This window comes from Danio aesculapii, chromosome 16 (assembly GCF_903798145.1).
Source record: "Danio aesculapii chromosome 16, fDanAes4.1, whole genome shotgun sequence".
NCBI classification, from domain to species: domain Eukaryota; kingdom Metazoa; phylum Chordata; class Actinopteri; order Cypriniformes; family Danionidae; genus Danio; species Danio aesculapii.
In genome coordinates this window covers 41,544,347-41,572,094 of record NC_079450.1, presented here as the reverse complement: position 1 = coordinate 41,572,094, position 27,748 = coordinate 41,544,347, and the positions used below count along the sequence as shown (strand labels likewise).

Genomic DNA, 27,748 nt, shown 5'->3' with positions numbered 1-27,748 from the left:
CCTTGACGTTGTGTGGATGTTACCACTATGACATCTATCAGACGATGGATTTTAGTCACTTTCCCACAAAACCTAAAATCAACCAAATATTAACGTAATTTTATGTCATTATTAGACGTCAAAATAACGTTGTCCTTAGACGCTGCTAGACATTGAAAATTGGTCACTTGACGTCATGACCTAAATCTAATATTAGCGTCTTTTGATGTTGTTGGCCTGCTGGGATAAATCGCACATCCACACTGCATGTGTGAGTGCAAGATTATGTTCACTCACTCTGCACCGGGGTCTTGCGTGCAATCTAGCATCTTGTGTTGTTGTTCATGTTGTACACAAATGCGCTCTTTCATGTTTAGTTTTGTGTGAACGAGTTGTCAGTGAGGGCTCTCATTGGCCATATTTTCTGATCCTGTTTGTTGTGAGAATGGCTGTTTTGTTTCTTTGTGCTCTCCTGTCTATTGTCCAGCCCCATTCATTTTGTTATCACATAGCAGTTATATAAACAAACATGGAAACAAACTTGTAACGCATATGAGAGTTTCTAACACAATGTCTGGTGCATTAAGAAGGAGTGTGTCCTACAGGTGGTTGTCAAGCCAGCCCACCTGCGTGGAGCACATTCATGCATCATACCATTATGCGATGCATTGTGTGTACTGTATGCTTTACTAAAAAAAAATTTTAAAGTTTTGAATTGGGAGAGTGTGTCTGTGAGTTTATGAGCCATAAATGAGAAGGCTCGACCTCCTTTACTCGACTTTGCTATTCTAGGTACTACCAGAAGCCCTGAGGTTTGAGATCTTAAAGAGCGAGTTGGATTGTAGTGAGACAAATGGTTGGTTAGAAAAACAGGAGCTACATTATTTAAAGCTTTATAGGTAAGAAGCAACTTTTTGTGATCAATACAGAACTTAACAGGCAGCCAGTGTAAGGAGGATAAAATTGGGGTGATGTGGTCATATTTTCTAGACCTGGTAAGAACTCTAGCAGCTGCATTTTGTACTAGCTAAAGTCTTTTAATAGAGGATGCTGGGCAACCAGCGAATAGAGCATTACAGTAATCCAGCCTAGAAGTCATAAAACCATGAACTAGCTTTTCTGCATCTGAGATGGATAGCATACTTCGTAACTTTCTCAGCGATATTTCTCAGATGAAAGAAGGCCGTTTTGTGACATGGGAGATATGATTTTCAAATGTTAAGTTGCTGTCTAATATAACACTCAGAACTTTTGCAGTAGAGCTATTATTTACTTTGTATCCCTCTAATTGCAGGTCGAGTTGTGAAATCTGCTGTGTGCAGGATTTTGGCCCAATAAGTAATGATTCTGTTTTGTCTGAATTTAAGAGAAAAAAAATGTTGGTCATCCAGTCTTTAACATCTTTAATACACTCAGTTAGCTCAGACAGTTCAGACGTATCATCCGGTTTTGTTGAAATATATAACTAAGGATTATCTGCATAGCAGTAAAATCTGATCCTGTGACTTCTTATAATCTCTCCCAGGGGTAGCATGTATATTGTAAACAGCAAAGGGCCTAAAACTGATCCTTGAGGCACCCCATACTTTACTGCCCTGACTTGTGAAAGCTGTCCATTTATATTCACAAACGGTCAGTTAAGTATGACTTAAACCATTGTAGAGCCTGTCCCCGGACACCTGTAGAATTTAAGCCATCTATGAAGATATTGTGGATGATGGTGTCAAATGCAGCATTTATTAGTGAAAACATTAATAGATACCTGTATGAAAAAATATATGATTGTATTTAATATGATATAATAACTGAAATAAATGTTTTCTCTGTCTCTTACAGACTGAGGCTCCAGCAGTTGATTGGCTTGCTTGCCTACAAGCCACATTTCAGCCACTTCTTATCAGCAAATCAGATATTGTTTTAGTCCACAATCTCCCATACATAATCCACATGTCCAAGACAATCCACCTATGGCAAGTTCAGCATAAGCTGATGGGCACGTAGGTTACTTTTTGTAACATTTTCTTAAGATAAGTGTTATGTCTTGATAAATGCCAGAAATCTTATTTTTTTATACCCCTGTCTGTATATCTACAGTGGTCCTCTCAACACATATATGATCTTTAGTCTTCTGCAAACACTCATACCTGCACTGGATTCAAGATTCTTCCAAATAATGAGAAATTATTCCATTGCAACAGGAGACACACAGGAGGTGTGTTGACAGTGATTATTTCTATTAATAAAAAAACGTTTAAAGTGAAGCATTGATTTTTATATACATTTTTTCATGCAATTTTAGATGCCACACTGGTGGCGATGTGTTCAGCAGACAGAGCGAGGGTTTGACACCTTACTTAGTCATGCTATTAGAGAAAAACATGCACAGAAAGAGGTATTGGCTGAATTTTTGAAGAAACAAAATATTGATTATGAATGAACAATTTAATAGCAATGATCCCTTTGATCCCTATAAGCCTTTTTTCTCTCTATGGCAGGCTGAAGAGCTGATTCAGGATGTTTATTCATCCCTCAAGAAGAAACTAACAGATTTGAGCTGGAGGGATGAAAAAGCATCAGATTTTATTTTGAACAAGGTAAATTGTCAATCATATACCAAACCACATGCAAAAAAGGAAGAAAAAGAAATATATATTTTGTTTATACTTGCATTTTTCAGATAAATTCACTTAATCCAAGAATCTCCACCAACACAAATAACCTCAGTTATACAGAACTCAACCATCTCTATGAAAAGGTAATTTCAGCTAAATGAATGTGTGAATGTATAAATGAGAAGGTGAATGGATGGATGCATGGATGTATGGATGGATGGATAATGAGTGAGTGAATTAGTATGAATGAGTAAATGAACAATTGAGTGAATTAATAAATAAATTAATGCTTTTGAGTGAGACAACGAATGAATAAATGTTAAAGTATGTTAGTAAATAAATGACTGAATGAAAGAATAAATAAATGAGTTGTAGTGAATGTATGTATGTATTATGTATGTATGTATGAATGAATGATTATGAGTGAGTGAGTGAAAGTGAATGAATGAGTGTGAGTGAGTAAGAGAATTAATGAATTATGAGTGAGTGAGTGAAAGAGTAAGTGAATTAGTATGAGGGAGTGAATGAACGAATGGGTGAATTAATACAAAAATGAATTATTTTGAGTGAGAGGGTGAAAGAATGGATGAATGTGTGTTAATGTGAGCAAATGAATGACTGAATGAATGAATGAATGAATAAATTAATGAGTTTAAGTAAATTAATGCATGTATGAATGAATATGAGTGAGTGAGTGAGTGAGTGAATGAGTGAATAATTGAATTAATGAATGAATTAATGAATGTGTGTGTGTGTGTGCGTGTGTGTGTGTGTGTGTGTGTGTGTGTGTGTGTGTGTTTGTGCGTGTGCGTGTGTGTGCGTGTGTGTGTGTGTGTGTGAGAGAGAGAGAAAGAGAGTGAGAGAGTAAGTGAGTGCATGTGCAAAGTAATGAATAAATGAGTGAGTGAATTAATGAATAAGCGTGTGTGAGTGGATGAATAAATGGATGGATGGATAGATGGATAGTGAGTGAGTGAATTAGTATGAGTGAGTAAATGAACAATTGAGTGAACTAATAAATGAATGAATGAATGAATGTTAAAGTATGTGAGTAAATGAATGACTGAATGTATGTATGAATGAATGAAAGTGAGTGAGTGAGTGAGTGAGTGAGTGAGTGAGTAAAAGTGAATGAATGAGAATGAATGAGAGAATTAATGAATTAATGAGTGAATTAATGAGTGAGTGAATGAATGAGTGTGTGTGAGAGTGAGTGAGTGAAAGAGTGAGTGAATTAGTATGAGTGAGTGAATGAACGAATGGGTGAATTAATACAAAAAATAATTATTTTGAGTGAGAGGGTAAAAGAATGGATGAATGAATGTGTGTTAAAGTATGTGAGCAAATTAATAAATGAATTAGAGTGTGAGAGAGTAAGTGAGTGTGTGCATGTGCAAAGTAATGAATAAATGAGTGAGTGAATTAATGAATAAGCGTGTGTGAGTGGATGAATTAAAGGATGGATGGATGGATGGATGGATGGTGAGTGAGTGAATTAGTATGAGTGAGTAAATGAACAATTGAGTGAACTAATAAATAAATGAATGAATGAATGTTAAAGTATGTGAGTAAATGAATGACTGAATGTATGAATGAATGAATATGAGTGAGTGAAAGTGAATGAATGAGTGTGAGTGAGTGAGAGAATTAATGAATTAATGAGTGAATTAATGAGTAAGTGAATGAATGAGTGTGTGTGTGAGTGAGTGAGTAAAAGAGTGAGTGAATTAGTATGAGTGAGTGAATGAATGAATGGGTGAAGTAATACAAAAAATAATTATTTTGAGTGAGAGGGTAAAAGAATGAATGAATGAATGTGTGTTAAAGTATGTGAGCAAATGAATGACTGAATAAATTAAATGAATAAGTTTAAGTAAATTAATGTATGTATGAATGAATATGAGTAAGTAAATTAATGAGTGAGAGTGAATAATTGAATTAATGAATGAATTAATGAGTGAGTGAGTGAGTGAGTGCATGTGCAAATTAATAAATAAATGAGTGATTTAATTAATGAGCACGTGTGAGTGAATGAATGAATGAATGAGCAATTTATTTAGTGGGATTACATAATTAAATACTCTTAATTCTCTCTGTTTGTATTCTTCTTTACGCTAGGTCGTTTTGAATGAGGAAGACTTTTTCTCTAACTACCTGCAGATACTGTTGCTGGAGCAGAAGAGCAGGACCAGATTGCTCTCACTTGGCACACAGACTGAAGGGTTTGTTCTCTTAAATTGTTATTTTATGTTTATGTTAATAAAAAATAATTATTATATTTTATTTTATGTACAACTATATTTTATTCACGTCATGGTGGCGCAGTGGGTAGCACGATCACCTCATTGCAAGAAGGTCGTTGGTTCAAGCCCCGGCTGGGTCAGTTGGCATTTCTGTGTGGAGTTTGCATGTTCTCCCCGTGTTCGCATGTGTTTTCTCCGGGTGCTCAGGTTTCCCCCACAGTCCTAAGACATGCAGTATAGGTGAATTGAATAAGCTAATTTGGGTGTAGTGTTTGTTTCAAGAGTGGTTGGGTGTGGGTGTTTCCCAGTATTGGGTTGCGTCTGGAAGGACATCTGCTGTGTAAAATACATGCTGGATAAGCCAAAAAGAAAATGAATAATTGAAAAAATATGATTCGGTAATTCTAAAAATAGTAATCTGTTCCAAATGTTTACATTGAATATGTTAAGTAAAGTAATATCATTCATAATATTACTAATATTGTACACATACATCTTCTGATGCCGTTGGACACATCCTCAGTGCTTTGGGTCTTTCAACATTATTCACCCTCCTCCAGGTGACCCAGCTGGGGCTGATCAGACTTGTGTACAACTGGCTGGCTACTTTGAACTCCATGGCTGACCACTTTTTAGCCACAGCCACCTAGAAACCCTCTCTGTTGCTTCAATTGTCCTGTCTACATCTCCCGTCCTGTTCGCTACCTCAATCCCCAATCTTTTTTGTAAGCTCTGGCCAAGGAATGTGCTTCAAATCACTTACTGCCCACTTCATTTGGGAAGCACCTTGCTCTTCATTCTGCTTGCTTGCAGTCACTGAGAAGTCCTTCATACTTTCTCTCAAACTTCTTCAAGCTTCAATCTTACCAAGGGATGGTCAGCTCCAAAAGCACAACTTGATTTGTGGATTCTGATATGAGGACTTCAGTTTGCAGCATGGCCACTACAATGTGCCTGGGTGATTTTAGCTGTGTTTCTAGCAGAATCAGTAACCCTTGCAAACCTCATTTTTGCTAAGGAAGGCTGCTCTATGGCCAAAACAAAGGTAATTCTCTGCTTTGGGAATTGTAATCATTTTGCCTTATCAAAAAGCTTTAGCAATGGTCTTTGGGACTTGATTGTGTCTTCAACTGTCCAACTGACCTTCTTCAAGTGCCTTTGGGCAGTATCTTAAAATATGTTCCAGGGATCCTCCCAGAGCAGAAGGGGCAAGCTGATCCCTCTGCTTTTCCCCATAGATGAAGGTTTGATGGGCTGGGCAGGGCATTATACACTGACAGGATGAGAAATTTAATGTGTTGTCGTTTGGTTTTCCAAAACTCTGTCCAGTTAACTTTCCTCTCACACCTAGTCCTGAACAAGGCGGGAAATTTCCTTCCCTCTGCTCTGACTCTTCTGTTCATCAGAATGAATCCTAGCCCTGCTCTACCTTGAGTGAACACTCCCACCAACCCTCAATGACTATGCCTCTACCTCACAGTCTCTTCTGCCATCCATTTTCTTCCAGTCCTAACTTAGATCCCTGCTTTGACTGCTTTCTTTCACATCAAATGTAGGCAGAGAATTCTAGGGAGAATCCCATGCTGGTACACCCAGACTTTAAACATCTTTGGCAAGCCAGAGTTGTCTATAGATTTTTTTATTCAATTTTTTTATTTATTTCTAATTCTGCACAGGTGGTCTGGATCAACCTCGTGTCCACCAAAGAACTGTAGAACTCTTTGCCAAGACCTTGCTTCTCTTTTTTACTGGCTTTTCTGAAATAGCTGGGATGGCTGTACTTTGCCATTCTTCAGTACCGATGATCTTGTTTTGGCTTGTGTGAAATGTATACAGGCCCATTCCACTAGCTTCTCTGGACGCTGCAGAATAAACTTGCATCATGGTGCTGTTTCTGGGGTGACTGTAAGATCATCTATAAAAGCCCTAATGAGTGGTTGTCGTTGGGCTGTATTTGTCATGGGTCTCCACACTGTGGTTCAGCAGATTTATTGACCATATTCGTGGCTAGTGATTATGGTATGATGAAAGTAGTGCATCCTGTAAGGATTTCAATTTGAACCTTGTGCCAGCTTGATGTGGTTGCTCCTGAAGAGACTCTCATTTTGACTCTCAAATTGCTGTAATAATCATTGGTGAGATGTGTAACTCTCCTTGGCATCTGGTACCTTGTTGTTGTATACTGCACCAACTTAAGACTGATGGTCTGGTATGACAAATGCATTTGCCAGGTCTAGCCATAAAACCCATAAGTTTCCCTTGTTCTCTTTGGTCTCCCTTATGAGCTGTGTCACTACATCATTGTGCTCCAAGCAGCCTGGAATACCTGCGACTAATTTCTGTTTTGATCTATCAATGTAGGTGTTCTCCTTCAAGTAGGTGCATAATCGGTTAGCGACTGCACTGAAGAAGATCTTTGCTTCAGCTCTCAACAGTGAGATTATACAGAACTGATCTATGTGAATTAAGTTTTACTTCTTTGGGATCTATTCCCCTTCCGCCACTCTCCCCTGCTCTGGGGTTCTTCCTCTTATCCAAAGAACTCTTGGTATCTTCTACAGACAAAACTGGAGTTTGGGACAATTCTTGTACACTTTGTATAAGATTTTACTTGGTCCAGTTGCAGAGCCTGCCCTTGCCTTAACTGCATCTCTGACAAATCAAACTCTATTTTGGGAGTATCTATTAAGATGACACACTGTCCTTATTCTCTGAGTCGCTGTATGTGCTACCTAGATGATGATCCATTTCTTCTTGTGAACAGATTAGCTTTCCACTGTGCTTCTGCCTCAGCAACTCATTAAACTCTGTAAACTTAAATGTATTGGCTATTAAGGCAGCGTGTCTTCTGGCTCTACCACGGTGGCTTCAGCACATCTGTTCTAATCTCTTGTCTGATGGTATGAATTCTCTCTGCAGTGTGATTTGTGGAGTAAGGTCTTATTTTTTCTTTCCTCCTCTCCAAACCGTTCTTCTCTCATACTGACAATGATGGTAGTCATGGCTTGCAGCTTTCTATCAGGCTCTTCCTCATGCCTCATTTATACTAGCAGCGACTTAGTAGCTGCCTGTGACTCTGGGTGGCGATCTGCTATAAACGCAAGTCTGTGTAGGTCTATAGCACGAAGAATATCTGAGCAAGATAACCAGTTTCTGAGCGAGATGAGAGAAGATCACGTGAGCTCTATTGGTGCTCCTATTGGCTGTCGCTCAAGAAAGTTGCTCTTCATTTGCATAAAGTTGAAGGATTCTCATTTTTGTCATGTCACTCAACACACCCACCTGGTCGACAACGGTTGCTGTTGCTCACGTAGACGGAGGTCACCGGAAGTTGCTCACAACAGGCCTAATGACCAAAAAGCTTTTCCGCATCAGACATTGATAGCATATGTCAAAGTTTGGCAACATTATTAAGATAAATAAAATGCTGTTTGACAGATGCTTGAAATCTGGCCTTCAAACGACAGGTTGCTATTAAAAAATCTTTTCACTAAAGAAGAGGACTGAACTAAAAATCCATAAAGGGTTAGACAGTGCTCTAGGTTTTTGCAAGTGAGGTTTTTGGGTCCAATAAGCAAGACCTCAGTTTTATCTGAATTTAGTAATAAGAAGTTATTAGTCATCCAATTTTTAATATCAGCTATATAATTTGTTAATTTCGTAAATTCATACAAATTATCAGCTTGAGAGGAGATATAAAGTTGTGTATCATCTGCATAACAGTGAAAGCTGAATAATATTGCCTAGCGGTAGCATATAAAGTAAAGTGTGAAAAGTAAGGGACAAGGAACTGAGCCTCATCACCCCCCAACCCTCGTGCACCCCTGGGGGTGTTTTTCTATTGAATTCTTCATAGATTTTAGGGAGCCCTCCTTAATTTTAGTTATTATTTTCAATATTTACTAATAGATTTAATAAAATCAGATTTTGAATCTGTAATGAACTGACATACACTAACAATGAGCAGATGTTTTATTAACAGTACAGTTCACCCAAAAGGTCAAACAGGTTTGGAACAAGTAAAAGTAAAAGATGTGTAAAAGATGTCAGAATTTCCAGTTTTGTGTGGACAATCCATTTAACTCAAATTTTTATTTATTTTATTTCATCTTTGTTTTCATATTGTTTGTTCATGGTAGTGGTGGGTAGTTGGTAATCACTGTTCTTTATATAATAATGTAAGCTAAAATGGGTAATTAATAAATAATGAATGTTTTAATGTTTATTAATGTAATAAATAATAAACCTGTTGCCCCAAAGAAGTCAAAGAAGCAAATAACATATATGTTCATATTTGGCCATAAATAGAATTTCCATATGGGTTGAATTGCAGAAGGTGGATAATGTAGTTGAATATAAGAAGGGCAGAGTTTTGTTTATTAAATTATTAGAGAAGTTGGTTGTTATATAAGAATTTTTAACCATTTTTTTTTACTAAAAAAGCATTTTTGAAAAAAGGTCAAACACATTTATTGACATTCACACTAAAATCAATAACATGCATTTTAAAAAATTGTTTTCATATATATATTTTTTTATTTCATATATATATATATATATATATATATATATATTTTTTTTTTTTTTTTTTTTTTTTTTTTTTTTTCCATTCCTATGTTTGGTCAAACATTTTCAAATTTCTGTGTGTGTGTATGTGTGTTTTAGTTTGTCTATGACTCCATCCATCTCTGGTAATGACATCATCGTCCCTGTTGGAATGTTTGTGTCACCATTCTTCCATTCCTCATATCCCAGGTATCTTATGACAACATAAACAAGAATATAAATTTCATGATATTAATATTATATATCCTGATATACTTTGCACTACCGATTGACAATGATGAAATCTGAATGTTTTGTAATGTTTTGAAACCACTCTTATAATTTGTATATGCTGAAGATCTAAGATGCTTAATGTGTGAAAGTACTATAATGTTAATATTATAATATTTATAGAGCCCTCAATTATGGGACACTGGGATCACTAATGGCTAAAGATCTTCTCCACCTTCTGCTCTCTGATAGTAAGCTAGTTTGGATTTTAATAGAAATTTGCATGTGTGATTTGTGCAAACATGAGTCCTCATATGTGTGTCTCATCACTAGTCTACACGCAGGCAAAGAATCCAGAGACTGAGAGTCTGTGTGTGTGGTATCATTATCTAAGTGCAACTAAGGGTCCAGGATGGGGTGACACATTCACTCTTCCGCCGTCTAAACAGCAGGAGGTTTGGGTGCAGTACTCAGCTCTACAGGTGGCACTAGATGTAAGTTAACTTTTTCTAGTCTAATTTAGAATTTTTTTTTTTTTCACATTTTTTACACATTTTTCTCTTAAATCTAACATTAATTATTTATTTTTATATACTTGCATTTAATATATTTGATGTCTAATAGTGCTTAATTTATTAACATATTATATTTATAATTTATTTAATTTATATACGGTGCATTCGGAAAGTATTCATAGTGCGTAACTTTTTCCACTTTCTTATGTTGCAGTCTTAATCCAAAATGGATTTCCTCACAATTCTACACACAATAGTCTATAATGACCATGTAAAAAAAAAATTTTTGAAATTGTTGCAAATTTATTAAAAATAAAAAACACAAAAAATCACATATACAAAAGTATTCACAGCCTTTGCTCAATATTTTGTTGATTCACCTTTGGCAGCAATTACAGCCTCGAGTCTTTTTGAATATGATGCCACAAGCTTGGCACACCTGTCTTGTGGAATTTTTGCCCATTCCTCTCTGCAGGTCCTCTCAAGCTCTATCAGGTTGGATGGGAAGCGACGGTGTACAGCCATTTTCAGATCTCTCCGGAGATGTTCAATAGGATTTAAGTCTGGACTCTGGCTGGGCCACTCAAGGACATTCACCAAGTTGTTGTGAAGCCACTCCATTGATATTTTGGTGGTGTGCTTTGGGTCTTTGTCCTGCTAGAAGATGAACCATCGCCCCAGTCTGATGTCAAGAGCACTCTGAAGCAGGTTTTCATTCAGGATGTCTCTGTACATTGCTGCATTCATCTTTCCCTCTATCCTGACTAGTCTTCCAGTTCCTGCTGCCACCATGCTTCACTGTAAGGATGGTATTAGCCTGATGATGAGTTGTGCCTGGTTTTCTCCAAACGTAACACCTAGCATTCACTCCAAAGAGTTCAATTTTAGTCTCATCAGACCAGAGAATTTAGTTTCTTATGTTCTGAGAGTCCTTCAGATGTCTTTTGGCAAAGTCCTTTTGGCTTCAGTCTGGCCACTCTACCATACAGGCTTAACTGGTGGATTGCTGCACAGATGGTTGTCCTTCTGTAAGGTTCTCTTCTCTTCACAGAAAAATGCTGGAGCTCAGACAGAGTGACCATCGGGTTATTGATTACCTTACTGACAAAGGCCCTTCTCCTCCGATCACTCAGCTTAGATGGCCGGCCAGCTTCAGGAAGAGTTCTGGTGGTTCCAAACATCTTCCACTTATGGATGATGGAGGCCACTGTCCTCATTGGAACTTTCAGAGCCACAGTAAAATCTTATGTATCCTTCCCCAGCCTTGTGCCTGGAGACTATCCTGTCTCGGAGGTCTACAGACAATTCCATTGTCTTCATGCCTTCATTCCTTTGTCTTTATCCTCTCTTCGGTTTGTGCTTTGACATGCACTATCAACCCTGGGACCTTATATAGACAGGTGTATGCCTTTTCAAATCATGTCCAATCAACTGAATTTACCACAGGTGAACTCCAATTAAGCTGCTGAAGCATCTCAAGAATGATCAGTGGAAACAGAATGTACCTGAGGTCAAGAGCTTCACGGCAAAGGCTGTGAATACTTGTACACGTACATGTGATTTTTCAGTTTTTATTTTATTTTTTATGAATTTGCAGCAATTAAAAAAAACTTTTTTTCACATTGTCATTATGGGCTATTGTGTGTAGAATTTTGAGGGAATAAATTAATTTGATCCATTTTGGAATAAGGCGGTAACATAAAAAATGTGGAAAAGGTGAAGCGCTATAAATACTTTCCGGATACACTGTAGGTGGTTCATTCTGCTGTGGCGATCCCTGATGAATCAGGGACTAAGCGAAAGAAAAATAAATGAATGAATACTAAAAATAATTTATAAATAATTTATTTTATTTCGGTATATATTATTTAACTTTTAATTAATTACTTTATCAAATAATTTTTATATCACACACACACACACACACACACGCACACGCACACACACACACACACACACATATATATATATATATATATATATATATATATATATATATATTATACTTATTGTTGTTATTATTTATTTATTAATAATATTAAATTTCATAATTTCCATAATTGTTCCATCTAGGCTTATAAGATGAGTTTCACAAGGTATCTAGCAGATTCATCTTTACCAGGCTTCTCTTACATTCACTTGTTCCTCACCTCTTTTACTAAGGTACAGTGAACCTGTCATTAAAGAGAAATACACAATCACTCAAACACATGAGCTAATCAAATGTTTAAATCAAATGTTACAGGTAACGTGTGACACAGACGCTTACCGTGAGTTCATGCCACTTGAACCATCATTCCTGGTGACAGTCCTGTGTTCAAACTCAGGTCTCTGCCCAAAACCACTGACCTGCATGAATAAACCTCAAAGTTTTCCTGGTGAAATGTGTCAAAGCTGAACACATGTCCACTGAGACCTGTTGGAGCTGGTTTGGCACTATTGAACTCTTGAAGCTGCTCGGTGATGTTTAGGAAAAAAAGAAGAAAGTCATTTCAGAGATTATAAACCTTTTTACTTGATAAGTAATGGGTTTATCATAACTTGATAAGTAATGGGTTTATGTCACATAACCACATTTTTCCTCAAGTGACCAAAGACTATACAAGAAGGTCCAGTTGCATTACTCTGCCTGACAAAAGCTCAAGCAACTGACTTGTTGCAGTTACACTGGGAGGAGTGTTTGTGCTCAAAGGCAACTCACAAATCTTATTCCTGAGACATCATGATTTTAAGTTTAACAAAATAGAGAGTGCACTCATTTATGATCTCATTCATTCTTGAATTTTTTTATTCTTTAAACACAAAGGAAGATATTTTGAAGAAAGCTGAATACCTTTAACTGCAATAGTAGGAAAAACAAATAATATGGAAGTCAGTGGTTATGGGTTTCTTCAAAATATCTTCTTTTGTGCTCAACAGAATATGAGATAACATCAAACCAGTTTGGAACAAATGAAGAGTGAGTAAATGATGACACAATTTTTAGTTTTGGGTGAACTATCACTTTAACTGTCATGAATGGAACACATAGGAATATCAAAAGTAGTGAAGTGTAGAGTGGAACATCAAAAGCAGTGAAGTATAGATCTCCAAGCATTCTCGATAGACAGGAAGTGAAGGTATATGATTCAGGCATGCCTTGATACTTTCTTGGAATGCATCCTTCCATATTGTAGCTTTATGACAGCCTAAGAATGGGGAAAAATTATAAGTTCAACATGGCCACCCAAGAAAAGTATGACCCACCTTGCAATCAAACTAGCCCATCATCAATTTTTACTGAGTGATGGTTCTTTGAAGGAGGGGTTTGTTACTGATTTGCTTGTTTTTCTAAATAATCCCTGTAGCTTAAACTACTGTGTGTCTGAGCTGCGTTTGAAAGGAGAAATATTAGGTTGCATTCTACACACATCCTATCACACATCGTCCTCTGGTCTTTGCTCTAGGAGCATCTTTGAGTATCCTCCATAGTTTGGAGCAAACTGGAAAAAAAAAGTTTTTTAAATGTAATTAGAGCTTAAAGGAATAATTCACCCAAAAAAATACAGTTATGTCATTGTTTACCAGTGGTGGAAAGAGTACTGAAAAATCATACTCAAATTAAAGTACAATTACTTGCCTTAAAATGTAGTGCAAGTAGAGTAAATGTTCTTAATATTACTTAAAGTATGAGTAAAAAGAAGACATTTCAAAAGTACTCAAGAGTAGTGAGAAGTGAATATTATGCTGTTAAAGTCTGATGTGTTTACATGTAATTTGTGCATGTTTGTGTAAACGTAACATTCTGTAGTGCATCTAGTTATTGCCTAGCAAGCACACAATGTCATAAGACATAAATATTGGGTTAGATTTAGGTCGTGATGTCAGGTGACCAAATTACGTTGATATTTGGTAAATTTTAGGTTGTTAGAAAGTGACCAAAATCCAACATCAAGCCAACATATTAAACCAACATCATGTTGAAGTCAAATACTGCCATTTATTTGTCAGGTATGGCAACCAAAATCCAATGTCTGATAGACGTCATAGTGGTAAGGTTCACGCATTGTCAAGCTGTAACATTATTAGACGATGATATTTGGTTGGTTTTAGGTTGGACATTGACGTCGACCTGACATTGAGATCTGATGTCAAACCGATTTTTATTTCCAAACAAAATGCAACAACCCCATGACAATAGAGTACAATGTCAATCTGATGTCATGTTGACGTCTTGTGCCAGCTGGGTGTTTAAGGCCACAGCTGGTCATGATACAGTAAACATTCGTCGTCTTCTCATCAGTGACATGCATCTAAACAGTCTCTAGGTCAATACGTGTAAAAATTTTGGACATCTTCTGGGACACTTTTAATGCTTGCAAACAGTTTGCTACATTTATAATGCACACATGTCTTGAGGTAGTTCAGTATGATGCGATTTACCTTCTATGTGTGATTTGATTGGACAGGAATCACAGGACGAATTTTTCTAATCCCCATAGACAAGAAAAAATAAAGTAGTGACTGCAGGTTGAAGGAAAATAGTGGAGCAAAAGTACCGATACAGCATTCAAGGCAAAGAAAAAGTACACATTTTTAAAACTGGCAAATTACAATTCCCGAGAAAAACTACTCAATTACAGTAATTCAAGTATTTGTAATTAGTTACTTTACACAACTGTTGTTTACTCACCCTTCACTTGTTCCAAACTTGTTTGAGTTTCATTCTTCTGTTGAACACAAAAAGTAGATATTTTAAAGAAAGCCTGTAACCTGTAACCATTGACTTTGTATTTGTTTTTTCTATGGATGTCAATTACAGGTGTTCAGCTTTCCTCAAAATACCTTATTTTATGATCAACAGAAGAAAGAAACACATAAAGGTTTATAATTCTTTGAGGGTGAGTAAATAGTGAGTAAATTTTATTTTTTGGGTGAACTATCATTTTAAACAACCAAAGTATTGGGACAAGTAAACAAGAACATGGTCACCCTTGAATTAACTGCTTGAGGCAATGCAAATGGCCACTGAGTGAACAGACTTTCCTTAAAAGGAACTTCCATTCAAAAGAACTGAAACAAAAAAATATATTGAATAATAGATGTGTACTGCAAATAATCATTTACATAGTGAAAAACGGAGTGAGAGCGAGGTACTTTGGCTTTGTGTTTTATTTTTATGTGTCATGAACATAACATTGTGCTTGGTATTTTAGTGTGACATTGGTAGAAATATCTGTGGCCAAAGTTCTTTTGAGATCACTGTGTTTTGCTCCTTCAAATTATTTCCTCATATTTTTTCATACAGTAATAATATTTATTATTGATGCAGAAAGACTTGTTTTGAGTTTTTGGAATTTTTTTCTGGTCTCCTAAAAGTCTTTGTTAATTCTGATAATATTCAATTTATGATTTCTGAGAAGAATACATTCTCTAATTGAATGTAAATAATGGAAGTAACTACCATAATTCACATAAAGCATCATTGGGTATAGAAAAAGGTGGATACATATTAATAAACAGTATATTAACATTTCATAAGTCAAGTACAATTTAATAAACAGTTAAAAGCTGCTTGGTGGATTTGATCTCTCGCGACACTTTTGATGGTTTTATAGTGTTGAATGGGGACATGCTGTAGATTTATACAAGATAATATATTAGAGGGCGGGTATTTCTTTATAGGGTTTTTTCAACAATTTGCATAGTTTGTTTACAAAATTACACTGGTTTTGCATGTGGCTTCACTTTAAGACCACAGCCAAACTGGTTATTAAATGGTGTATTTCATGTTATCATTAATGGTAAATTTTACCAATGAGATCATTTCACCTTCTACAGTAAAATAGATTATAGTTGTAATTAATTGATAAATAATTTCAATCTTTTTGTGTAAATACAGTTTGAGGTCTAATGTCTGAATGTACCATGAATGTCATCATGAATGAAATAATATATAATTAATAATAAATTTTTAACATTTTTATGGACGTTTTTTTTTGTATGTGTTTTTTTTCCTGGCTGGGTTAGTTGGCATTTCTATGTGGAGTTTGCATGTTTGCATAGGTTTTCTCCAGGTGCTCCAGTTTCCCCCACAATCCAAGGACATGCGCTATAGGTGAATTGAATAAACTAAATTGGCCGTAGTGTATGTTTGTGAATGTAAGAGTGTATGGATGTTTCCCTGTACTGGGTTGCAGCTGGTAAAACATATGCCGGATAAGTTGGCGGTTCATTCCGCTGTGACGAATAAAGGGACTAAGCTGAAGGAAAATTAATGAATGGGCAGTTTTCATATAAGAATGGGCTCTGTGCACAGCTAGAGTTTTAAAGCCAATGATAAACTTCTGGTGAAAGCTTAATGTGACTATTTTCAAATTCACAAGGTTGTTTTTACAGCATCGATGTTGTAATGTAATTACAATACATTCAGTTTAATAGACTTAAGCATTCATTTAGTTGTTTAAGTGTAAAACGAAATGAAAGACCGTTGTAGCCACTAGTACCGTCCGTCAGTGGCAACAGGCTAGCGCTGAAATTCCATTGAAAAACTGTCATTTTTTAAAGACATGGCGCTGTCTTTAAAAATCATGAAGCTGATTTTTAAAGAAAACAGATCTTAAACGTGACAATTTTGTAATGGAAAGACCTTGGGCTGCCTGGCTGAAAACTAAAAGTCATTGTGCATATAGCCCATTGTGTCTAATTTTTATTAGTCTCCCTGGCAAGAAATCCAAAAAAAAAATATCTTACATTAATGTTCTTTCTGCATATTATAAAAATATTATAAGTGATCTAATAATTTAGAAATATATGTTTTTGCTATTATTGTTTACATTTCTAAAATGAAATTGTTACACCAGTGTTCTTGTTTAATTTTTAAGAAAGCTGTGTTGGTATGCAGTGTATATTAATAGTAATAGTTCATTCATTCATTTTCAGCTTAGTCCCTTTATTAATCAGGGGTTGCTACAGTGGAATGAACCACCAACTTATCCAGCATGTGTTTTATGCAGCAGATGCCCTTCCAGTTGCAACCCAACAATGGGAAACATCCACACAATCTTGCATTTATACACATACACTATGTCCAATTTAGCTTGCTTATTCAATTCACCTATGGCGCATGTCTTTGAACTTGTGGGGGAAACCAGAGCACCCGGAGGAAGCCCAAGCGAACACGGGGAGAACATGCAAACTCCACACAGAAGTGCCAACTGACCAAGCTGGGGCTCGAACAAACGACCTTCTTGCTGTGAGGCGATCGTGCTACCCACTGCTCCACCGGGACACAAACAATGATGATGATAATAATAATAATAATAATAATAATAATAATAATAATAATAATAATTTTTTTATAAATACTTAAAGAACTAAATTCAAGTGTACTGTAAAATTCTGTGAAATAGTCATAGAAAATCAGAAAGAAATTGTGTATTAGAAATGTAAAATAGTGTGTGCTAGCCTATAGCTTTTTTAAGCTTCGGTAAGAAAACAAAGCTATAATTTTACAAAACAAACAAATGAATAGATAAAAAGACTAAAAGTCCTTATTGCATATTATGTGAATGAAAAGTTGTCTTGACATATTTTTCAATTTTCTAGAGACCAGGATTAGGTTCATTGTATTTACATTCACTATACGACCATTTCAATGTAGTCATGTCATTGGCCCATGAACATTTCCTGCTTGTTATCAAAATATTTCATAACCGTAACAAGAGGCAATTCAACCATAACTTCATCTTAAAACAGCTAGCATAAAATTATTTAGCAATATTTAGACCTTTTTGGATTCTCGGAAGCTTTATAAATTAAAAATGTAAAACAGGAAATACATTGGGACCATTGTTATTGTTTACATCCCTCAAAATTGTCTATAAAGAAAAGGGGCTTAAAACTTAAAAAGTTATGGCTTACATCATCAGCGGAGGCCACTCTGGACAAAAGCGCTGCTGTGACGCACATTTAAAGCGTCGAAGTTCTATGTCAACATGGCTGCACGCGCTGGAGGCAAGCGTGGTCTGGAACATTTAGATGAATATGAACCAAAACAAGCTAAACAGCAAAGAAGTTTGCACGATCAGATGACAGAAAAGCGTCTTGTCATTGTTTTAGAAGGAGCGACGCTTGAAACCGTAAAGGTAAAAGGCCAAGAGGCAGGGTAGATATGAAACGCCTTTTTGGGTGATGTGCTATTCTCTGAAGCATTATTGCATTACTAATATTTGTCACAAGCTTGTTTTATATGTTGAACGTAAGCTGATCTTTATACAGGTTGGAAAGACATTTGAGTTGCTGAACTGTGATCAGCATAAGAGTATGATAATAAAGAGTGGCAGAGACCCAGGGAAGATTCGTCCTGATATCACACATCAGGTAAAACACATTAACCCTCATGATGCTTTCGTTTTTACTCAGATACAGACTTTTAATAGATGCTTTATTTTAGAGTTATCTAAAGGAAATATTGTAAGCGAAAGAAAACTACATTACACCTTATGAGTTTCGGCCCATATCAAATTATTTTTGCAAACTTCATGTACGTTTTATTTATATATGAGCAATTCGAGCGTTATGGATGTGACATTTGCAGTAAAATCTCAAGCTGTAGAGTTTACAGTATATAACACACTTTGTAGAAATTCTGTGAATTAAATTGCACATCCCTAAAGAAACAAAGCTAATCAAAAGAATAAGTGTTGGCTCTCTAACTAACAAAAAATATTGACTTTATTTAATATTTTTGCATTTATGAGGAAAAAAGTGCCGTTATGGATGTGAAATTTCCACTTGTGTGACTTTGGTAAATCAAATATAGTAGTTTGAAAACAATGACAGATACATTTTTGAGTATTTCTAAAGTACTGTAAAATACTTGCTTGCACAAAAAAAAAAAATTCTCTATTTTGGCAAAAACTGTTTTTTTCAATGGCAAGGTTGACATATGCATGGAATTGCTCATCTTTTAGTCACTTTTCCATGGCTGACACCTTTGTGATGTTTTTGTTTCACAAATAAGACTATCGATACCATTACACAATGAAAAAGAAAACTGAATATGAAAATAATGCAAGTAATTATAAATTTTTGACAATGTTGTAAAGCAGGGGTGTCAAAAGTTCATGAAGGGCCGCAGCCCTACACTGTTTAGGGACGAGGGACGAAAGTAAAATTTTTCATAAAAACCTAATTTTAAAAGATAATGATTTAGCAGAAATATACTTTTGCTGTGGTTACTAACTAACAAAAGTGGTGGTCAAAATCAGGTGTTATTTTGTATCAATGTAGAACAACTCCAAATATAATTTCACTTTAAACAAAATAGGTAGAGACCCCATAGGCAGAGATGAAAGTAACACACAGGTGGGTCAGAAGTACCACAACAAATTTGCTGGATTTACTAGCTTACGACTAGGGTCAGACAGAATCTGCGGACATTTTTTGCCATTTCTGCTGAGATTTTTGTAAAAAAAATCTGCGGATTTGTGCGACATTATTTTGGGAGTATCATAACAAAAAACTCAATATATATTAGTTAAAATAATACCTTTTTAGCTTTAATCGAATGTTTACAATGCAAGTCCAATTAGATCCCCTTATTTGGCAAACAAAGCAAGTCTCATATATAATATCTGTACTAAAAGACAGAAAACATTACCTTACAAACTGTGTTGTAAATAAATCAAATGAACACTTTCATATTACTCAATATTATTACTGAAATTAATTTAAAAACTGAATCAATATAAATTTACACACATTTATACAAGTAAAAAAATAGACTCAATGATGGGCTAAAAATCTTCAGATTTCTGTGCGCGCAGATTCTGTGTGGGCCTACTTATGACCTATTTGTTAATGTTAACTGCAAACATATTTTGTCCTTTATTTTTTGCAAATGTTAAATGTTTTTTCAATTTTAATTTCAGTTCCATCAAATGTTTCAAAAGCAAATCAATACTGCAAAATGTTCAAATTTTCTTAAATTTTTATGTATTTTTATTATTATTGGCAATATGCATTAAACAAGCATAAAACATATGAATCAAAACACTGAATACCCTAATGTGGAAGTGAAAAATAAGGTTTGTCTATTATCAGTGGAACATAAGTGTTACTTTAGTCCCCACAGAAACTCCTGCCATTTAAATCTGATTTACTTTTTAACTGTAAACGTATACATTTCAAACCAAGGATACGCTGTTGCACTAAATAACACAATTTATAATAAGGAAAAAAAGAACCGCTACAATAAGTTACTTTTTGCACTTAAAAACTGAAATTCAGAAGTAACCAAGGGACAAGGTTTCGAAATCACATGATATTTCACAGCTCTGTCAAGGGTTGCATGCTTAATGTGCTCTTATAGCCTGGAAAGCAATTGTTGTCAGGGCTTCGAGAAATTTGATTTGTTACTTTCATCCCACATTACATTCTTCCCCACTCTCCCCTACCTGTAGCTTTTAAGCAAGTTTGAATTGCTTAATTAGTTTGATCAGGTGTGTTTAATTAGGATTGGGACTAAACTGTGCAGAGCTGTGGCCCTCCAGGAACTGAGTTTGACACCTGTGTTGTAAAGTAATGTTAGAAGATGAATAATTGGGTTTTAAAAATGTTTTTCATATAAGGGGGTAAATTTAGCAATAATTATTTTTTGTACATTAATTAGCCTGTGCCAAAATCTGTTTAGTGTTTAAAATGACTTGGGTTGTGTAATGACAAATTTTGTCAATAATGATAACAACATTTAAAGTTGTAACAAATCAAGCAAAATAGAGCCTTTTAAATTCAGTTTGTCAAAATATTACACCTTTTTTGCTTACTAAGTCTTTTTTATAAATATAATTTAACAGCTTACACATGTTTTTTCATAGTTTACACAGCATACATAGTCAGAACAATGTATTCAGTAGAAGAGTACCATTCAATCCATGCTGTTGTTGACATTTGAGTATCTCTAATGTCCACGCATATGGGTAACTTACAAAATCGTGACTTTTTGACATTTGACATTGAGTTTTTCTTTTTCATTAATATGGTTTAATGATCAAAATAATATGGTATTAATTGAAAATAGCAAGTTACTAATGTTTTATAAGCTTATACTCCACCATGTCCACATTCTATGCTAGTTCATAGGGTATTATCATGTAAGAAATCGAAAGCAAGCCATTTTGTGAAGATGCACATTTTTACTTTATTCTTTACTTGTGTAAAAATGGGTTTTAAACCACATCGGTTCGAACTGTAGTTCTGCCGAATGACTAAAAAGTATCAGCATGATGGTAAAAAAACTGTACATTTCTAGTCAAACCATTCTTCTGCAATCTTATACCAAAACCGGAAATAAGGGCAGTATTAATAGCTAAAAATGTGGGAGAGCGTTGATATTATGTGATTGTATTGTAATACAATATGGAGCAATTAAGTGTTGATGTTAAATCAAAAGTAATTCACAAATACTTGATAATGAAATGATTTAATGACAGTAACTTGCTATGGTTACAACTGAATTAGTTACAAATAACTGTATAAAATGATAAAATATAAAATGATAAAAACATATGATATTAATTGTACTCAGCTTAAATGTAAAAATAAGTTTACCAGAGGTAGGAGGAAGAGACGAGGAGGAAGAGACAAAGAGAACAAGTAAGCCTCAAAGAAAGCCTAATAGCAGTAGAGCCAGAGAAGATTCCAGAAGACTCCAGAGGTGGAGAGGAGCAGAGCAGAAGAGACAGAACAAAGTTTAACATCTATTTTGTATCATTCTTGATCATGTGACCGAAGCCCAAATACTGAGACATTCAAACTTGCATATCAACATGTGACCACATCATAAAAACCCCAAAGTCCACAGCAGTATGGACCTTCTTTGGTGAAAATTACATGTTTTGCCATATAAACAAATGCATGTGATAATTTAGACTCTTACACTTGTCCTACATTTGGCTTCTAAATATTTACTTTCCACAGTGTCTGTTGATGTTATTGGACAGTCCTTTAAATAGAGCAGGCCTGCTGCAAGTGTACATTCACACAGAGAAGAATGTTTTGATCGAGATCAACCCACAAACAAGAATTCCTCGTACCTTTGCCAGATTTTGTGGACTCATGGGTAAATGAGTAAATTCTCATTATTACAATGCTTAAAAAAGTTGCAGTTTCTTGGATTGAAAATAAGTCTTCTGTTGTTTATCCTCCTGTAGTCCAGCTCCTGCACAAGTTGAGTGTGAGGGCAGCAGACGGCCCTCAGCGTTTGTTAAGACTCATTAAAAATCCAGTTTCAGACCACCTGCCACCTGGATGCCCCCGATTTTCCACATCATTCAAAGCTGGAGAGGCTGTATGTCCTAGAACAATTGTGCCAGATGATGGGCCTGCCGCCATTGTCATTGGAGCATTTGCTCATGGAGCAGTAAGTCTGGCTTCCCTTTCCTCAACCTTTTTTTTCTGCACAAACTTCACAATGTCTGAAATGTTCATCTGTGCTGAGAATAGGAAGCTTAGAAAGTCTTTGCTTATTGTGGTCAAACTAATTAAGAAGTCAGTGTGATGAATAATAAATGATTTTGTCATTAACAGCTAAATTGTTTTAAAAAGGCTTCTTTTATCTTGTCATGCAGATAAGAATAAGACATTATTCAAGGAAATAGTAGGAATTGTCAATTCTAGACATTTATTTTGTCATTAATTGTCATTATCCACTGAGATTTTTGTGTCTTACAGCAGCCAGTGTTCCACACAGAGATCTGACCTCTCCCTCATCCAGTCTGTCTTGAATTGTATGAGGAAATGGAACAAACAGAGTTAGAATATTTATCCAAGATGCTTCAGGAAACCTTTATGTAAAGCTACTTAGAAAAACTATATACAAGTGTACCTAAGACAAATGCATTTTTAAATGCAAAGGGTAGTCACACAGTGTTTATTTATTAGAGGTTGATTCATAAAATCTATTTATAATGTTTTCATATACATATTTTTTACAGCATCTTTACACAAGTGCGTAACGTAGGGGTGTCCAAACTCGGTCCAGGAGGACCTGTCTCCTCAAAGTTTAGTTCTAATCCCAAATAGACACACCTGGGCTAGCTAATCAAGCTCTTAAGCTGCAGTCACACTACAGTTTGAGCTTGCGAAATTGTCATACGGCATTGCGAAAAGTGGCGGGATTAAACAAGATAATTAGACATTAAAAAAAGCGATCGACTGCTCTATATTTGACATTTCTGTACAGAGAGGTCATATTTTGATACATTGATTGGTCTCACACAGTCAAGTGATTTCGCAGGTCAGAGTTCACCAAGCCTGAACTTTCCAATGCAGCGATCTGCGAAACTTGACACACAGGCTTGCGTTTCCGGTCTGACACATTCACGTGTGTATGAATGGAAGTCTATGGGGAGAAAAGTCCACTGTGACCACAGCTTCACTAGGCACTAAAAACCCCTCGCAGGTGTGTTGAGGCAAGTTGGAGCTAAAATCTGCGGGACACTTGCCCTCTAGGGCCTAGTTTGGACACCCCTGGCCCAAAGCATTTAAATGGTTGGTTCACCCAAAAATGTTTTGTCATGATTTACTTGCCCATTACTTGTTTCAAACTTTTAGGAGTTTCCTTCTGTTAAACACAAAAGAACATGTTTTAAAAAATATTGAAAACCTGTAAAAGTTTTTTTCCTATGGAAAAAGTATATTATTTTGTGTTCAATAGACGAAAGGAACTGATAAAGATTTGGAACCACTTATGTTTAAGTAATTATTAAGGTATTAGTCTGCGTCAGTTTGTTCTGATTCTTCATTTGATTTCACACAGACTGGATGATAGTGAGATCAGGTTTGCTGCCATTAATCAAAAATCTCACTGGATTATTACAATGAACCCATTTAAGCCCAGCGGCAACTATAATTGCCGATGTTCATAATTGCCATTTTCTTTTTGAGGAATTTTATACATGTTACACATGTTTCAATTCTCAATGACATGCAAGCAAACAACCAAATAAAAGATTTCAAGACAGAAATGCAATTGACATACTTCCTGTCACATGAGGCTTTCAACTTCCTACCCCTAATTTTAGGATGCAAAATGGATGCAAACCCTCCCAAATAAGGACAATATTCATAATACTAAAAATTATTTTTTGTTCATAAATGTATATCAACATAAACATGAAGGTCTCTAGATTCATCCAAATAAAACAAATCTTTCAAGAGATCTATAGTTTTTTGTTTACTTTGTCAAATGTTCAAGCAGCAACTATAGATGTAGGTGGGCAATTAGCTTGTAAGAACATCATGGGAAATTAAGGAATAATGTGTTAATAGGTTATTACATAAATATAAATAAATCAAGGATATTGGTCTTGTTTAATTATTTTTGCTTGCATAATACCCCATCTAAACATAACTTAAACATTTAACTGATTTCTTTACTTAAAAGTAGACTTTTTAGATACACAATTTGATATACAGCAAAATCCTCAGAGTAAAATTCACATCTTCCACTGGTCCCAGTCTTACAAAGAGTTAATATAACACTTTTTTACACAAAAACACAGTATCACGTCACTGAAACCCATTGTGGTATCTCTTTACTTTTGTGTATTTATTTACACCAGTATTTACTAAACTTTTTGACTCTTGTTTTTTTATTGTTTTATGCTATTTTTTTTTTTTTTCGACTGCTGTAACTCTTTAGTGTGGGACCAAATACTCTCTACCCTTGGGATTTTGCTGTGTAGGGAAAAAGAAATTAAAACTGTTGAATATTTTTTTCATATATTAGTATTTGTGCTAATTAATAATTATAATTAATTATTGCAATATTTATAAAAATTGTCTTTAAACTTTAGTCAAAGACAAACTTTTTCAACTTGAAACTTTCTTTTATCTTTTTGACACGGTAGTCTGTTGGGGAAACTAGTGTGTGTGTTTAATCACATTAAGATAAATGGATAAGTTCTTTGTGTTTTCATATTCATTAAATTATCTGATAGAAAATTTTCGGGGGGTTCTTATCAAATAGTTTTCTAATTTTAATCATAGTAAATGTTTATGAAAATAAATTGATCTTTTGAAAGCAGTTGTTTTGAGTTAGAATGCCAAATATTCTCCTCCTATTTAAATTTTATATTGAAGGGTTCTTACAACATATTTGCCCACCGGCAACTCTAGTTGCCTCATATTTAAATACAATGGTCTTAAAAAAAATAAAAAACCTAGACAAAATTAATGGAGAACATGTTCAGATAGGATACTATTAACAAGGCTACATGCATGAAACCATTTTAAAAAATTGGGCACAAATGGGTTAATGCCAAAATGAATGTCGAAAAATGTAAACCTACATATTCTACTTGCACACTACAGCAATAGAGTTCTAAATGTTTTGCCAACCACTGTATAAATTTTCTATTCTGTAACCACAATAAATTCTCTATTCTCTCTGTCTTTTCATAGGTAAATGTTGACTACACCGAGAAGACTGTTTCTATCAGTAACTATCCTCTGTCTGCAGCTTTGGCCTGTGCCAAAATGTGTTCAGCATTTGAAGAGGTCTGGGGTGTGTTATGACAAGCCAAACAGTTATGCACTGCCAGATTTCCTGTTTAATTGAAAAATAGATGTTTGGACTGCGTCCTGTAGGTTCATGTATCCATTCATTAAAGCAAAAATTGGGTCGTGATGCCACAGAAAATATTTTATGTGTTGTGTATGTCACACAAAGATAACTCACACTGAAGCAAACTATTATAAAGCAAACATCAAAAAGTGTTAAGAATTGAAAACTAAGTTTCTAACTTTTTGTATAGGTTTATACATTTGATAATTCCAAAATTTGCCTTTTTAAGATTATATCTGATGTATAAAAACACTTTGCCTTTTTTCTATTTACAATAAACAAATAAGAAAAATGTTGTGTTATTCATCATTATAATGCAAACTTAATACATTTATGATAATTGTTTTCCTACTGCAGATGCTCTTATCAGAAGTGTAAAAGTGCATGGCAAAATCACCAATCAAACCAATTATGGTTGAACTTCACAAAGCCTTAATTGATTAAGTTGTATTGATTCTAGAAAGGATCAAACAGACCTGCAACCTATATGTACATAATCACTAGTGTATAATAAGTGTTCCGATTTGTTAACTCGCAGATTTACTACTGCTTTATTCTTATATTTCCCATTCTGACTTTACTTCAAAGTCTCTCTTCCTGTTTCTTTTAGCTTCATCTGTTCATCTTCAATTGTAAGTAAATAGTGAGTAAATTTTCATTTTTGGGGGTGAACAATTCCTTTAACAGTACTATGCAAGTAGGTTTCTTGAATCATCTTTACGATGTTGTCTTCTGGTATTAGTCTCAGCCTGTTCTGATTCTTCTCGATTCTAGACAGACTGGAAGATGGAGAGATCAGATTAGCTGCCATCAGACAATCAAAAATCTCACTGGATTATTACAACTAATGTCGAAAAATGTAACCCTACATATTCCACTTGCACACTACAGCAATAAGAGTAACTTATAGAGGGAAAGTTGGTTTTTATGAGTGTAATGAGTGTACTGATTTGTTAACTCACAGATTTACTATTGCTTTATTCTTATATTTCCCATTCTCACTTTACTTCAAAAAGTCTCCTTTAACTTTTAGCTTCATCTGTTCTTTTTTCCCCATGCTGTTTCTTTTACAAATGTATAAATGTATATATTTTGTTCCCATTCCAACAACATGACAGGCATTCATTCTTTTATGTAAGCAAAGTACAAAACTTTTACTAAGCAGAAAACTTATATTTACATTAGACAGAATGTACATTAGCAAAAGTCAAACAGTCTTTCAAGGGCCCTCGTCCTCTTGCACAGACCCCAGTAAAAGAGAGCTGCTGGCGTTCATCGTCTCGTTTTCCAAAAGCGTCTCGTCCATTTCGTCTGCTGATCCACCGCTCTTCTCTGGGTTCTCGCAGTCTTTAGATTCGTCAAGTACAGATTTGTCTGTCTCTATCGGGTCCAGATAGTGACAAACGCTCTTCCGACCGAACGACTCTTCCTCGTGGAGAGCCAGCAACTCTATGCGGTTGGAGACGGGCTCGTCCTCCTTCCTCTCCGACAGAAACGTTCGCTGCAGCATCAGTTTCTTCATTGTGTGACATTTGTATTTAAGTGCTGCATTAGAAGATGCCCCGTCCTCCTCAAAGATCACGCATGTCCCGATAGCGTCCTCGTACTCTCCGGCGAACAGATACCGGCCGACTTGTAGCATGGGTTGCTCGCTGTCGATGTCCACTATCTTGCAGGTGCCTTGCCGATTGGAGATCAAGTCAGAGTTGATCATTCCTGACAGCTCGGCCACAACCATCTGCTCTTCCTCTTCCCACTCGTCCTCCATGGCTGAAGAGACAGTTGTATTTCTTATTTATTTATCTATAACTTGGGTAAAGATACCACTCGTGTTGAAACAACATCTAGCGACGAATTTCTTTCGCATAATTTACGCGACGGAAGTGGTTGACTGGGTCTGATTTGTTTACCAGAATCGGTTCTTTTGAACAGTTTTTACCCTGTTAAATGATTCAAAGAACGATTTGTATTTTCTGTTTTATTGTACATTGATGTCAGGTTGCTGCCACCATT

At 35.5% G+C, this 27,748-nt stretch overlaps 3 protein-coding genes across 3 annotated transcripts in view; 2 read left to right on the top strand and 1 right to left on the bottom strand.

The window, feature by feature from the left end:
• The window catches only part of kel (Kell metallo-endopeptidase (Kell blood group)), a 29,411-nt gene extending 13,372 nt beyond the window's left edge, over nt 1-16,039 (top strand). The window contains exons 8-18 of the mRNA XM_056476324.1: nt 1,816-1,976; nt 2,074-2,191; nt 2,279-2,371; nt 2,475-2,573; nt 2,657-2,734; nt 4,710-4,813; nt 9,500-9,589; nt 9,794-9,861; nt 9,944-10,104; nt 12,199-12,288; nt 12,371-16,039. Coding sequence (XP_056332299.1) covers nt 1,816-1,976; nt 2,074-2,191; nt 2,279-2,371; nt 2,475-2,573; nt 2,657-2,734; nt 4,710-4,813; nt 9,500-9,589; nt 9,794-9,861; nt 9,944-10,104; nt 12,199-12,288; nt 12,371-12,523 — 1,215 coding nt within the window. The 3' untranslated portion in view covers nt 12,524-16,039. The remainder of the gene's footprint in view (nt 1-1,815; nt 1,977-2,073; nt 2,192-2,278; nt 2,372-2,474; nt 2,574-2,656; nt 2,735-4,709; nt 4,814-9,499; nt 9,590-9,793; nt 9,862-9,943; nt 10,105-12,198; nt 12,289-12,370) is intronic.
• A 2,053-nt stretch (nt 16,040-18,092) lies between these two features.
• emg1 (EMG1 N1-specific pseudouridine methyltransferase) lies at nt 18,093-25,990 on the top strand. Its single transcript, XM_056476279.1, has 5 exons — nt 18,093-18,251; nt 18,385-18,486; nt 22,087-22,228; nt 22,320-22,528; nt 25,573-25,990. Exons 1-5 carry the CDS (start codon nt 18,102-18,104, stop codon nt 25,684-25,686), a joined length of 717 nt encoding a protein of 238 aa, XP_056332254.1. The 5' UTR covers nt 18,093-18,101; the 3' UTR covers nt 25,687-25,990.
• Nucleotides 25,991-26,144: 154 nt separating this feature from the next.
• gtf3c6 (general transcription factor IIIC, polypeptide 6, alpha) lies at nt 26,145-27,623 on the bottom strand. Its single transcript, XM_056475597.1, has one exon. It carries the CDS (start codon nt 27,501-27,503, stop codon nt 26,955-26,957), a length of 549 nt encoding a protein of 182 aa, XP_056331572.1. The 5' UTR covers nt 27,504-27,623; the 3' UTR covers nt 26,145-26,954.
• Nucleotides 27,624-27,748: the final 125 nt, after the last annotated feature.